The 15,799-nt window shown below is 40.0% G+C and overlaps 1 protein-coding gene across 6 annotated transcripts in view; it reads left to right on the forward strand.

Moving 5' to 3' along the window:
• LOC106567552 (CAP-Gly domain-containing linker protein 2) overlaps positions 1-15,799 on the forward strand; it is an 82,192-nt gene that overhangs the window by 13,564 nt on the left and 52,829 nt on the right. For all 6 annotated transcript variants that reach the window (XM_014137003.2, XM_014137002.2, XM_014137005.2 and 3 more), the window contains exon 3: positions 3,561-4,102. In XM_014137003.2, the coding sequence (XP_013992478.1) occupies positions 3,561-4,102 (542 nt within the window). The remainder of the gene's footprint in view (positions 1-3,560; positions 4,103-15,799) is intronic.

Consider the following 15,799-nt stretch of genomic DNA (forward strand, 5'->3'; position numbering starts at 1 on the left):
TTTTTTGGTGCATGCTTGTTTGTCTGGCTGGGACTTGTAGAGGGAGAAGGGGGTGGGTAGAGTTCTTCTCTGTGTTGGCCCAGTGATGTGGCACAGGGCCATGGTGTTGACAAAGCTCACACATATGATACACACAACATGCACAAGCAGGAGCATGCTCACACACCCATACCCCCTGCAACTGCACATATTACATACAGCACCTGCTACTGCACACACTTTATTACTTCACACATACACACCAACACAAACATACTGCATAGTACACACATATTACCTACGCAAGCACACACATGACCTCACAGGACATTGTCCTCATTATCATGTGGCCGATGTGCAAAGCTTTGTTTGGTAAAAAAAAGTATCTGTGTTTTGGAGGTATAATAACTTGAAATATGAAGGGTACAAGTGACTTTCATCGTCCCATTATAAATCACTTTATTTGGGGTTAAAATTACATTTTAATGTACACTAGCAATTGAAAATCATAGGCTATGCCCTTTTCTATAAGAGTCCCAAATATAGTGGAAGTTCAGATTTAATAGGCCTTTTCAAACACACATTAGTTATGGCCAGAAAGAGTAGCTGTTGGAAGCAGGGGCAGTGTCCCAAATGGCTCCATATTCCCAAAATAGTGCACTACTTTTGACCAGAGCCCTATGGGTCCTTGTCAAAAGTAGCACTGCACTACATATATGTATTGCATGTTCACAGGGTTTCATCCAGCATATCCTAGTCTTTGTCAAGAAAGACTAGAGTTTGATTTATCAGTGCTGCTTGAACCTAATCTCCACACAAGCTAGATACTGATGTTTTTCCTCCTTAGATACCTGCTGAAACACCCATTACACTTATGATTAACACTCATTACACTTAAATGTGTTTATTTTGTGTTCACATCAAAATACAGTTGCCTTAATGACATTGTTTGATTTTGTTTTGTTTAATGTACAACATTATTGTATTCTGTAACCCATCAAGATTGATGTTATAATCACTCTTCATTCATGCAATTACAGTGTATAGATTTCTAATGTATTAACGTAAAACACATTGTACAAAACAAAATGTTTTCTAAGTGGTGACTGTTACATTCCTGCGGGGGAACATACAAGACAGTGCCTTCAGAAAGTATTCACACCCCTTTACTTTTTCCACATTTTGTTGTGCTACAAGGTTGGATTAAAATGGATTTAATTATCTTTTTTTTTTCAACGATCTATACAAAATACTCTAATGTCAAAGTGGAAGAAACGTAAAAAAGAAAAAAAATACTAATATATCTTGATGACATAAGTATTCAACCCCCTGAGTCAATACATGTTAGAATCACCTATGGCAGCGATTACAGCTGTGAGTCTTTCTGTGTCAGTGTCTTAAGAGCTTTGCACACCTGGATTGTACAATATTTGCACATTATTATTTTTAAATTCTTCAAGATCTGTCAAGTTGGTTGTTGATCATTGCTAGACAGCCATTTTCAAGTATTGCCATAGATTTTCAAGCCAATTTAAGTCCAAACTGTAACTAGGCCACTCAGAAACATTCAATGTTGTCTTTGTAAGCAACTTCAGTGTATATTTAGCCTTGTGTTTTAGGTTATTGTCTTGCTGAAAGGTGAATTTGTCTCCCAGGGTCTGTTGGAAAGCAGACTGAACCAGGTTTTTCTCTAGGATTTTGCCTGTGCTTGGCTCTATTCTGTTTAGTTTTTTTGTGATTTTTTTTACTCCCTAGTCCTTGCCGATGACAAGCATACCCATAACATGATGCAGCCACCACCATGCTTGAAAATATGAAGTGGTACTCAGTGATGTGTTGTGTTGGATATGCCACTAACAAAACACTTTGTATTCAGGACATAAAGTGCATTTCTTTGCCTAATGTTTTGCAGTTTTACTTTAGTGCCTTATTGCAGACAGGATGCATGTTTTTGAATATTTAGGTTAGTATTGTGAGGTAACTACAATGTTGGTCCATCCTCTGTTTTCTATCATAATAACTGTTTTTTGAGCAGTGTCCTTCCTCTCTGGCAGCTGAGTTAGGAAGGACACCTATATCTTTGTAGTGACTGCGTGTATTGATACACAATCCAAAGTGTAATTAATAACTTCACCATGCTCAAAGGGAATTTCAATGTCTGCTTTAAATTGTTATACCCATGTACCAATAGATGCATTGGAAAACCTCCCTGGTCTTTGTGGTTTAATTTGTGTTTGAAATACACATCTCGACTGAGGGACCTTACAGATAATCATATGTGTGGGGTACAGAGATGAGGTAGTCATTCAAAAATCACGTTAAACACTATTATGTCCATGCAACTTATTATGTGACTTGTTAAGCACATTTTTACTCCTGAACTTATTTAGGCTTGCCATAACAAAGGGGTAGAATAATTATTTACTTAAAACATTTCAGATTTATTAATTGGTAAAAATGTATAAAAACATAAATTCCACTTTGACATTATGGGGTAATGTGTGTAGGCCAGTGACACAAAATCTAAATGTAATAACTTTAAATTCAGGCAGTAACACAACAAAATGTGGAAAAAGTCAAGGGGTGATAATACTTTCTGAAGGCACTGTACCTCCATAAATGCCATTGTACGATCCCATTAAGTTTCAAAACTGAATTATCATGCTAAAACCCACATTCTTTTGTTCAATGTAGTACCCATTTTGCAACCAAGTCTATCGGTCTCACAACATATGGGAGCAATTGAGGCATAAAAACAGCCATTGGGCCCCCTCCCCCACTCTTGTGGTTTTAGAGAGACAGTCCTGGCACCAACCGTACACACACACACACACACACACACACACACACACACACACACACACACACAGCTTAGCTGCCTTGCTACAGTTAACAGCTTGTGTCTCTCTCACCAGAATGGATAGTGCTCATCTAAACATCATGTGTCAAACAGCGAAGTACCGGTCAAGTCATCATTACATGAGAGATAATCTCAGACACAGTTTTCATTAGGAAGTAGAGTAATGGCTAACCTCGCATAAACACCGTTTTGTGATGTGATATGACGAAATTGGATAAATAGATGCTTGAGTGACTGGATTTTGAATGCATTGTTTTCTCTTGATTCAACGTGCCCGCCACCCACCCGCTCTTCATCCATTCAATATTTCATGACCCTAAACCCGTCAAACCCACTCATCACTATTATAGATCTTCTACATTTGTATTATGACTGAATTGAGAAAACTGGACTGTAACCTGCGTACAACACAACATATTAATCCTATAGACAAGCTACGTTGTTTAGTTGATTATTTTTCACATTATTTGTTTGTAGACCTGTATGTATCGCCTTTTCTCTCCCCTATTCAGCACTTTTGTTCCTATGGCATGCACTGCTCTTCATCATTGTAATCAAAGCCATACTGTAGATCCATGTCCATTTGAATGAATATAGGAATTATCTGATTGTAACCTATAATCTTGTCTACAATAGTAATGAATGTAAATAGGAATTCCATGATTGTAGCCTACATGATCTCATACTCTCTCTCTCTCTCTCTCTCTCTCTACATCCATAGACTCCCAACACAAGCAGACCTCCCCACTCCCCAGCAGCAATGCCTCGGAGAAGTCGTGCTCCAAAACATCCGAGGTGGGGGACGACGTCCTGGGGGACTACGTAGTTGGCGAACGCGTCTGGGTCAACGGGGTCAAACCGGGCGTCATCGCCTACCTGGGCGAGACCCAGTTCGCCCCGGGACAGTGGGCTGGGGTGGTCCTCAACGACCTGTTGGGCAAAAATGACGGCTCTGTGGGCGGCGTGCGCTACTTTGAGTGCCAGCCACACCAGGGCATCTTCACGCGCCCCTCCAAGCTCACCAGGCAACCGGTGGGCGAAGGGAGCGACGGCCACTCTGCTGATTCCCTGACGGCTCAGAACCTGACGCTCCATGGCGTCAACGGGGCTTCGCCCGCTGGTCAGCGCGCGGTTATGCCACTCAGGGAAGGAATGCTCAACAGTTCGGTAAAGACAGGTAACGAGTCAGGTTCCAACATGTCCGACAGCGGCTCGGTCAAGAAAGGCGGGGATAAGGACCTTCGAGTGGGAGACCGCGTGCTGGTGAGTCCATGTCCACACACACACACACACACACACACACACACACACACAGTGTTGGGTTACCAGTATGCTTCAGACATAGTTTCTAGGTCAAGTATACTGAACACAAATATAAATGCAACATGTACATTTTTGGTCCCATGTTTGATGAACTGAAATAAAAGATCCCAGAAATTTTCCATATGCAAAAATAGCTTATTTCTCTCAAATTTCTTGTCTGAGACCAGCCACCCAGACAGCTGATGAAACTGTGGGTTTGTACAACCAAAGAATTTCTGCACAAACTGTCAGAAACCGTCTCAGGGATGCTCATTTGCATGCTCGTCGTCCTCACCAGGGTTTTGATCTGACTACAGTTTGGCGTCGTAACCAACTTCAGTGGGAAAATGCTCAGCTTCGATGGCCACTGGCACGCTGGAGAAGTGTGCTCTTCACAGATGAATCCCGGTTTCAACTGTACCGGACAGATGGCGTTGTGTGGGGAAGCAGTTTGCTAATGTCAACGTTGTGAACAGAGTACCCCATTGTGGAGGCGGGGATATGATATGGGCAGGCAAAAGCTACGGACAATGAACACAATTGCATTTTATCGATGGCAATTTGAATGCACAGATACAGTGACGAGATCCTGAGGCCCATTGTTGTACCATTCATCCGCCGCCATCACTTCATGTGTGACCGACCACCTTGATTCGGTCTTATGTAGCAAAATTTGAAATTGTGTTGTTTTTTTTTACATTGGATAAAAACATAGACACAGAGCTACAACATGGTATATCATTCACTACATTTGAGAAATAATGGAAAGGTAATTCTGCTTTGAAAGTTGATAAACTTGTAACCTCACTTTTGAGAAAATGGCCTTTGAATGTTTTGATACCTACTGGAGAGCTCTTCTTTGTCTACACCCATTCAGCATCGTTCACACCCTCTTAAGCTTCAGCCCCCACTCAAACTCTTACCATTTTACTCACCCTAGCAGAGATGGTTAGGCTGCTTTCATGTTATCCAGAGCGTTGGTGACGTTGGTGAAGCGTTTAATGACGCTTTTTTGCCAGCGTTTACTGACACGGCCATATTCAACAGGTGTTGTGCATTCGTAAATTGAACAGTTATTCTACACTATGGTACTCTCAGACGAGAGTACTCTGAAATCGGAGTAGATGGCCAGACTGAATTTACGAATGCATCCGAAATGGTTACTTGCATAGTGGAGTCTTTTGTTAACCTCTCTTGGGCAGGGGGCAGTATTTTCACGGCCGGATGAAAAACGTACCCAAATTAAATGGCCTACTAATTAAATGGCCTACAGGAACTAGAATATGCGTATTATTAGTAGATTTGGATAGGAAACACTCTGAAGTTTCTAAAACTGTTTGAATGATATCTGTGAGTATAACAGAACTCATATGGCAGGCAAAAACCTGAGAAAAATCCTACCAGGAAGTGGGAAATCTGATGCTGGAAGTCTATTCAAGTCTTTGCCTATCTAACACACAGTGACTTAGGGTTCATTTTGCACTTCCTAAGGCTTCCACTAGATGTCAACAGTCTTTAGAACCTTGTTTCAGGCTTTTGCAGTGAACAGAGAGCGAACAAGAAGGCCGGGGAGTTGGTGACTCAGGGAAGGACATGAGTTTTGTGGTGTGCATTCACGTGAGGAGGTAGCTGTGTTCTAAAATGTTTTTCAAGACATTGGAATCGTCCGGTTGGAATATTATTGAAGTGTTATGTTAAAAAGGCCCTAAAGATTGATGCTATACAACGTTTCACATGTTTCAACGAACGTAAATATATATATTTTTTTAAATTATGGACTTTATCGAACAAAACAACATTTATTGTGGACCTGGGATTCCTGGAAGTGCCTTCTGATGAAGATCATCAAAGGTAAGTGAATATTTCTAATGCTATTTATGATTTTAGATGACTCCAAAATGGCGGGTATCTGTATTGCTTGATGTCTTTTTCTGAGCGCAGTACTCAGATTATTGCAAAGTGTGCTTTCCCCGTGAAGCTTTTTTGAAATCTGTCACAGCGGTTGCATAAAGGAGAAGTTCATCTATAATTCTTTGAATAACAGTTTAATATTTTATCAACGTTTATGATGAGTATTTTTGTAAATTGTTGTGCTGATTCACTGGTAGTATTGGAGGCAAAATATTTTCTGAACATCACGCGGCAATGTAAAATGCTGTTTTTGTATATAAATATGAACTTGATCAAACAAAAAATGCATGTATTGTGTAACATGATGTCCTAGAAGTGTCATCTGATGAAGATCGTCAAAGGTTAGTGCATAATGTTAGCTGGTTTTCTGGTTTTTGTGACGCCTGTCCTTGCTAGGAAAATGGCTGTGTGGTTTTTCTTGTGTTGGAACTGTCCTAACATAATCTAACTTTATGCTTTCGCCGTAAAGCCTTTTTGAAATCGGACAATGTGGTTACATTAAGGAGACGTGCATCTTTAAAATGGTGTAAAATAGTCGTATGTTTGAGAACTTTGAATTATGACCTCCCCAAGAGAGGTTAAGACATGTCGCTAGCTAGGTAAACAATGAACCATAATCAAAACTCATGACGTTACTACCCTGCATGAATCTGCAGGTAGCTAACCAGCGTCTATCAACAGTTGTTGCAGTGACATTCTATTGAAATGGATACTTGCATAGTGGAGTCTTTTGTTAAGACATGTAGCTAGCCAGCTAAACAATGAACCAGAATCACAACTCATGACATTACTACCATGTATGAATCTGCAGATAGCTAACCAATATCTGAAAATGTAGCTAGCTAGACTATCTGTCGGATGCCATGGTTGCTCTTAGTTTGAAGATGTAATCTGGAGACAGGTGTTTTCTCCTTCTCCTTAGCTATCATACTTGAATTCCACTGATTTCAAAACTCGGTCCTCCATAAGGTGGAGAGCCACACTTATGCAGTTTTACTATGCAATACATTTTTCAAAAATACGCATTAGACAGGATTACCTAGACATACTTTCCAGCTCAAATACACAGAAGCGTACTATATGGCAGACCAATCCAAACTCATCTTTGGCATGTCCAGCCCACTCATTATCTCAGCCAATCATGGCTAGCGGGAAGGTTGCCGCTTTTTCCATGGCTAAACCAACTAGGCTCATAATCTAACAATTTTATTCGTATTTACAGATGGCATACAAGTTTGTTATTAAGGCACATGAAAGTTCACATGTTCGAGAAGAGATTTCTGCCAAAAAACGCATTTTGATTTAAAAAAAAACGTTTACTTTCAAATGGCTCTCCTGTGAAATAGTGACCCACGACATACGCCTAGTTTCCTGAAACGGGTCACATGTTTCAGCAAGATAATGCTCGGCCCCATGTCGCAAGGATCTGTACACAATTCCCATTTCTTCCATGGCCTGTATACTCATCAGACATGTCACCCATTGAGCATGTTTGTGATGCTCTGGATCGACATGTACTACAGCATGCTCCAGTTCCCACTAATATCCAGGAGTGGGACAACATTCCACAGGCCACAATCAACAGCCTGATAAGCTCAATGCGAAGGAGATGCGTCGCGCTGCATGAGGCAAATGGTGGTCACACCGGACACTGACTGGTTTTCTGAGTCAAATGAAATCCATAGATTAGGGCCCAATGAAATAATTTCAATTGACTAATTTCCTTATATATGAACTGTAACTCAGTAAAATCTTAGAAATTGTTGCATGTTGCGTTTACATTTTTGTTCCCATTTTGCAACTTTCATACCCACATAGTATCAAGACAAAACCACTCTTGAAAAAACAATGTGTAAATGTTTTTCACTGTGTGGAAACAGATGATGGAAAATGATGTTGTTGACATGAAGAGCACGTTTGCTTTGACCCTCGCTCCACGAAAACAATGACCAAAAATTATGAAAGTTCCATCCTAACTTATTATGATTTACCTGTAAATCTGCTATCTTTATTGATCATTCTGAAAGTCTGAGAAACCAGACCTGGACTGATTCTGCACTCCCACAAAAGGTCAAGGACTGCCATTTACACAATGTTCTTTCAACCAAACCACACTCTCTAAACAACAATTGGGTCACATTGCCATTAATTTACCGTTGGGTTGCGCTAAATGCTCAGTTTTGTCAATCACATTGGATTACTGTCTGGAGATCCCACCGCTGACATAATTTTACCTTGCTTCTCCACTCTGCTCTAACTCACAGCTATTCTGTGAGTGTGTTGGTCAATATGGATACTGGATAGGGATTTGTGAAACTTGTTTCAAAATTGTCAGCCTCTCTTGCAATATTGATATTGTGTATTTTGGTGCTCTACATTTCAATCTTGATGCTTTGTGATAGGCTCTGACTTGTATTCCAATTTTGTACACAATACCCAATGGTAATCTCAAACTCCTGCAAGAGTAGAAAATATTGTTTTCGAGAAATCCCTGAAAGGTTTATCAAAAGTATTACATTTGAATGCATAAATGCAGCTGTAATTGCTGTGGTTTCTCATGTCTGACCATAGTTTTTAACCACTTGCCATGGAGTCCACCTTCCATGCTCTCTATGGATATAAGTATGTTTTCGCTAAAGCCTTCCCAACAGCCTCTGCCCACTAGAACTACTCATCAACCAGCACCAGCTTTCAAGGCCCTAAGCTGTGAGGTTGAAACACTGAGTAATCAGTTGTTACCACTGGGATTAACACTGAGTAGTACCTAAATGACAAGGTAGCACCATGCCTATTCCTTCATGGGTTGTAATGGGGATCTGAAGGCCTAATGGACGCTCAGTCACTAACATCCCCTGCCTAGTTAGAAGGATCGTGTTATCAGGGGTTTGGGACATAATGAAGTCTGTGTCCAAAATGGCACCCTATTCCCCTTGGTCCATAAGGCTCTAGTCAAAAGAAGTGCACTATAGGGAATAAGGAGCCATTTGGGAGGCACCCATAGACAATCCAGACGACCCTGTTAGTCAGAGACGGAGATCCCTCATCATTAGAGGGAAGACAAATGCTTCCTGAAAAGAGAGAACTTCTGTCGCCAAATATACATGAGTAACGTCTCATGTTGCTCTAGCTTTGATCTATGTTAAAGGACCACCCAGAGCCTGCATGGGATCGTTTTGTTGTAGCCAGCCATGTTATGTTAACTTCACTGGAGGGCACTTCTACAGCTGTAGATTAGGGAGGAGTTTTTTTACTAATTTAGTCTTGACAAGAGTTGTTTGACTTATACTTCATACATATTTCAGAACCATTTTGCGACTTTTAGGGTTGAAGGATTAACATGGTTGTAAAGGTTTTGCTCACTGTCACACCCTGACCTGGTGCACCTGTCCTTGTGATTGTCTCCAACCCCTCCAGGTGTCCCTTATTATCCCCGGTGTATATATCCCTGTGTTTCCTGTCTCTCTGTGCCAGTTCGTCTTGTTTGCCAAGTCAACCAGTGTTTTTCCTTGCTCCTATTTTTCCCAGTCTCTGTTTGTTTCTAGTCCTCCTGGTGTTAACCCTTGCCTGTCCTGACTCCGAACCCACCTGCCTGACCACTCTGTCTGTTCTGACTACCAGCCTGCCTATCCCCTTGTACTATTTTTGGACTCAGATCTGGTTTCTGACTCCTGCCTGGCCTGACCTCGAGATTGCCTATTGTCTGGTACTATTTGGACTCAACCGTCTGCCTCCTGTGTCTGCATTTGGGGCTCGCCTTGTGTCCTTATAGCTCACTGCTTTTTAAGACCACTATCTTGTCAAGTAACCAGCGACTAACCCCACTTCTAGAGGCGTCTGGCTATAGCCTCTTACTGTAATGAATGGCAGTCTATGCACACTCTACCCAAACACAAACGTACACTGAGATTCCAACAAACATATACACACACACTACATGTGACACACATGGCACGCGTAAACATGCATACTGACACCACACTAGTGAAGTCGGTTCGGTTTTGGTTAGATTATAAAAAATAATCCAGAATATTAAATACACTATGCATTATGTTGGTTGACAACTGTAACAACACAGAATAAAACAATTAACCTTTACTGCAGTGGGCTAAATCAGGGTCACACAGACTGTTTCTTGGTAGTTTTAAACAAATCTACATTGAAACCAAAGTCTACACCTCACATACATGGTTATTTTTTTATTTAATTTAATCTTTATTTAACTATGGGGGAACTGTACCATGTCAGATATAGGGTTGAATTGTATTCAATTTTGAGTTTGCATCCAAATATTACACTTTATATACAGTTGAAGTTGGAAGTTTAAATACACTTAGGTTGGAGTCATTAAAACGTGTCTTTCAACCACGCCACAAATTTCTTGTTAACAAACTATAGTTGTGGCAAGTCGGTTAGGACATCTACTTTGTGCATGACACAGATAATATTTCCAACAGACAGATTATTTCACTTTTAATTCACTGTATCACAATTCCAGTGGGTCAGAAGTTTACATACACTAAGTTGACTGTGCCTTTAAACAGCTTGGAAAATTCCCGAAAATTATGTCATGGCTTTAGAAGCTTCTGATAGGCTAATTGACATAATTTGAGTTAATTGGAGGTGTACCTGTGGATGTATTTCAAGGCCTACCTTCAAACTCAGTGCCTCTTTGCTTGACATCATGGGAAAATCAAAAGAAATCAGCCAAGATCTCAGAAAAAAAAACTTTAGACCTCCACAAGTCTGGTTCTTCCTTGGGAGCAATTTCCAAACGCCTGAAGGTACCATGTTCATCTGTACAAACAATAGTATGCAAGTATAAACACCATAGGACCACGCAGCCGTCATAACGCTCAGGAAGGAGACGCGTGCTGTCTCCTAGAGATGAACGTACTTTGGTGCAAAAAGTGCAAATCAATCCCAGAACAACAGCAAAGGACCTTGTGAAGATGCTGGAGGAAACAGGTACAAAAGTATCTATATCCACAGTAAAACGAGTCCTATATCGACATAACCTGAAAGGCCGCTCAGCAAGGAAGAAGCCACTGCTCCAAAACCGCCATAAAAAAAGCCAGACTACGGTTTGCAACTGCACATGGGGACAAAGATTGTACTTTTTGGAGAAATGTCCTCTGGTCTGATGAAACAAAAATAGAACTGTTTGGCCATAATGACCATGCTTATGTTTGGAGGAAAAAGGGGGAGGCTTGCAAGCCGAAGAACACCATCCCAACTGTGAAGCATGGGGGTGGCAGCATCATGTTGTGGTGGGGCTTTGCTGCAGGAGGGACTGGTGTACTTCACAAAATAGATGGCATCATGAGGCAGTAAAATTATGTGGATATATTGAAGCAACATCTCAAGACATCAGTCAGGAAGTTAAAGCTTGGGTCGCAAATGGGTCTTCCAAATGCACAATGACCCCAAGCATACTTCCAAAGTTGTGGCAAAATGGCTAAAGGACAACAAAGTCAAGGTATTAGAGGGCCATCACAAAGTCCTGACCCCAATCCTACAGAACATTTGTGGGCAGAACTGAAAATGCATGTGCGAGCAAGGAGGCCTACAAACCTGACTCAGTTACACCAGCTCTGTCAGGAGGAATGGGCCAAAATTCACCTAACTTATTGTGGGAAGCTTGTGGAAGGCTACCCAAAACGTTTGACCCAAGTTAAACAATTTAAAAACAATGCTACCAAATACTAATTGAGTGTATGTAAACGTCTTACCCACTGGGAATGTGATGAAAGAAGTAAAAGCTGAAATAAATCATTCTCTCTACTATAATTCTGACATTTCACATTCTTAAAATAAAGTGGTGATCCTAACTGACCTAAGTCAGGGAATCTTTACTAGGATTAAATGTCAGGAATTGTGAAAAACTGAGTTTGAATGTATTTGCCTAAGGTGTATGTAAACTTCCGACTTCAACTGTATACTTCAAAATATGTGAACACAGCAAAACATGAGAGCAAAAAAAACGAAAGCTCTTTGTCAGCAGGTGACGGGTTTGCTTGTGTAAATGCACATCAGAGGTTGGCGCGGTGGTAGTCTTTTTATGATTCTGCACATCAGTCTTATGCAATGAATTATTGATTGATTCAGTGTGTGTTATTGATGACCACTGCTATTAGCACCATACTCATGAAAAATTAGTTTAAAATTAGCCATAATAATATTAATACTAAAGCTTATTTAAACGAAAATCATAAATAATTTACATAATTTAGCAGACACTCTTATCCAGAACAACTTACTTATTGGTCTCCCATGGGAATCAAACGCACAACCCTGGCGTTGAAAGCACCATGCTCTACCAATTGAGCCACACATCACCATAATAACCAAGGTTTCTTACAAGTGTATATGGTTACGCTTGTTTTTAATCTGTGAGAGACACGCTACCACTGGTGGAAAGAGGCTGTATGGCACACAATGAGTTGCTTAATGCATGCTTTACGTTACCTCGTGACACGTCACGATGTAATGTGCAGCGTCAGAGGGGTCCGTTCTTTTTCATATTTTCTCATATACTATTGGTCTATTTCCATGTCAATCAACGCTTGAATAGAAACGTAGCTAACACCCCGGATTTTGATGCTTACACAGTCGCTACAGTCCCATTAGTTTTCATTGCAGCCTCGTTTGAATGCTGCGGTTATTAATGAATGTGTACGCAATACCGTTAGGTAGCAGTAGCCAACTAAAAATATCAAACGTTTTAGACTTTATTCTCAAAATACATTATTCTCAAAATTGTATTTTGATTTTATTATGGAAATATTGCGACTATTCATCAAATTTAATTTGGACCTTTATTCTCAAAATTTCAACTCTCTCAAAGTATTTCGAGTTTTTTAAGTACTATAAGTGCAACAACAAAAAACTCCAAGCACCACCACGCATCACCGTTTATTTTTTACCTTCACTTGGCACTAATACTCTTCCGTAATGCAGTGAATCTGTGCAAAATAACCCGTAAAGAACATTTAACCATCTCTATTAATTATGTTTTATTGATGTATATTTCACTATCTGCGTAGCACAATAACACAGTTGGTGGAAGTTATATATTTTTTGAATGCAAGGCAAACTAACTGACTCATAGGACTGGTCTTACACATCCTCAGTATGATGTCTTAAGCGAGACTAGCCTAAGGGTTACACTTCATTTCACCTAACTGTATCTTATAGTGCATCTGTCTAACCTCCATTTGAAATCATAGACAAAGCTATCACAGCCTAGTGCCCTGGTGTAGCTCTCTGTGTCTTGGACTAAAACTGAGTCGCTTTGAGTCACATCTCAGGCCAACTTTCAGATAAACAGGAAGTTAGAGAGGCAGTAGCCAAGAGGAGTCTTACAGTACGTTGCTGACTCACTGTCTCTGCACTGCTGGCAGGCACACTCAGGCTTTAATCTGTGAATCCTTATGCAGTCATCCATCCATTCAACTGGCATCACAAGCAGCCCACTACTGTGTTTTGCCTCATGGCTTTCACACTTTGCGTCACAGTTTTCCATCACAGTTCTCTCGAAAATGGACAGGTTAGGGATGGAAGGGAACACTCAGATAACAGTGAACCAGCAAGATCTCCTATTTTGTCAACCCAGGTCAATGTCTTCTCCTTATGTTTTGACAAGCTAGGTTGTGGTCTATTTCACACAGTATGTTTTCCTTGGTGTGAAAGCTGTTTTGGACATGGTCTGTCATGCTGTGCAGGTTTAGGGAAAGGGGAATACCTAGTCAGTTGTACAACTGAATGCATTCAACTGAAATGTGTCTTCCATATTTAACCCAACCCCTCTGAATCAGAGAGGTGTGGGGGGCTACCTTAATTGACATCCAAATCATTGACACCAGGGGAACAGTGGATAAACTGCCTTGCTCAGGGGCAGAATGGCAGATTTTTACCTTGTCAGCTCAGGGATTTGATCTTGCAACCTTGCGGTTACTAGTCCAACGCTCTAACCACTAGGCTACCTTCCGTCCCTATAAGTAAACAAAGTGAGTTAGGAAGAGAAGATTCGACATTCTTTGGGAGTGTTTTTGTTATCTCTATGTAGATTCATGGGTGATGAATCTGTCTGTCTGCCACGTCAAGCTGGAGCTTCTCTTCTCAGAGGAAGTGAGAAGTGAGGATGTTACAGTGACAGTACTTGTATTTCACGTACAAATGTGCACCATATGTGGATGAGAAGGAGTGGAAGTCAGAGATATTTAACCTGTTTTGACTGACATTGACATTGATGATGACTATCATTATTATTATTTATTAATAATAATTCTTGATAAATAATTATATCTAATACATATTGTATTATAATATTTATAATTATTTATATGTATTATAATAAATAACGTTTATTATTTATTATAAACATGTATTAATCGATCAACCCTTAACATTCATTGTGCAGTTTTTATCCTCAAACATCAGCAGTAAGTTCTTAAAACACGTCATGACAAGACAACCTACAGCACAACTGATTTGTATGAATTTGATGAATACAACATTATAATTCACTGGAAACTGCTCTGTGCTGACAATGCCATGCTATCCATAAGGGCAGTGTGCTGTAAGTAAGTTATGCTCTTTTCTCTTTCCATAAAGGCAATTACTGTAGGTTCTTCTCTAGCCCACTCACAAAAGGCCTCTGTGTCCCGGGATCAGTCTGGAGAAGATGTGACTCAAAACAAGATGTCAGTAGTCATGAGTCAGATGTTGGGTAGTGAACAAAGCACTATTCTCCACCAACTCATTTCAGTGACAGACATTGTCCATCTCTACTACATTCACACACAACATTTTTTTTAAAGATTGTGGATAACAGAGTGTTATCCACAATCTTTAAAAAAAATGTTGTGTGTGAATGTCAATGTCATTATAATGCCTCATTATAATGTATTATAACGCTATGAGAATGGTGTGAGGGCATTATAACACTTTGCTTCATAAGGCATTATACAGCCTTGTCATAATGCTCTATAGATATAGATGTTAACGAGTAATTATTAGTGCCTATTTCATGGAGAGTCCTTATTTGCATTATGCATAGCTCATAAGATTTTATAAATGTGCTTATAATCCATTATAAAGACAGTATTAATAGGAAGTTTTACCAAGTTGTGAAATGGAGTGTATTTTTTCCAGTAAATAAGCCTTGTGGAGCAATAACATCTCAGTCTTTGTTATTTGCATTTGTGTTGTCATCATACCATTTAGAAAACAATATCTTCTCACAGCCAGAAGTGGAATCAATATGGCTGTCTGTGAAATAACAGGAGAGTCCTTTAGGGGATTGAAAAAAGAGTGAAAGCTATACCAGGTTTTGCCATCAGATGAATTCAGACTGAATTTCATTGTTCTGCTCCTAGGAGTGCTTTGAGTAAGAGATACACACTGGCATGGATGATATCATTGTTTGGCCTCTAGGATGATGACATCATGTGTGTGTTTATCATGTTCATAAAAAAAAATCCTGTATATTTGTTGTTTATGTGGAAAGAGATTTGATATCGAATCGATCATTGAGAATTTGTATTTATATTGGTTTATTTGTATATTTTGGTTTAGTGAAGATCAAGGAGAGGTTATTTCACTCATTGCCGATTGTTAGGTTATTGTTTAGGGGTTGGGCAGATGACTTAAACATTTTAATCAGTTGTTGATTACAGATTACATGGCAACGAAAGTAATAAGTAACATAATGCATTGGATTACTCTATTATTACTCTTAAAGGAGTA

Source organism: Salmo salar, chromosome ssa13, assembly GCF_905237065.1.
Source record: "Salmo salar chromosome ssa13, Ssal_v3.1, whole genome shotgun sequence".
NCBI classification, from domain to species: Eukaryota; Metazoa; Chordata; class Actinopteri; order Salmoniformes; family Salmonidae; genus Salmo; species Salmo salar.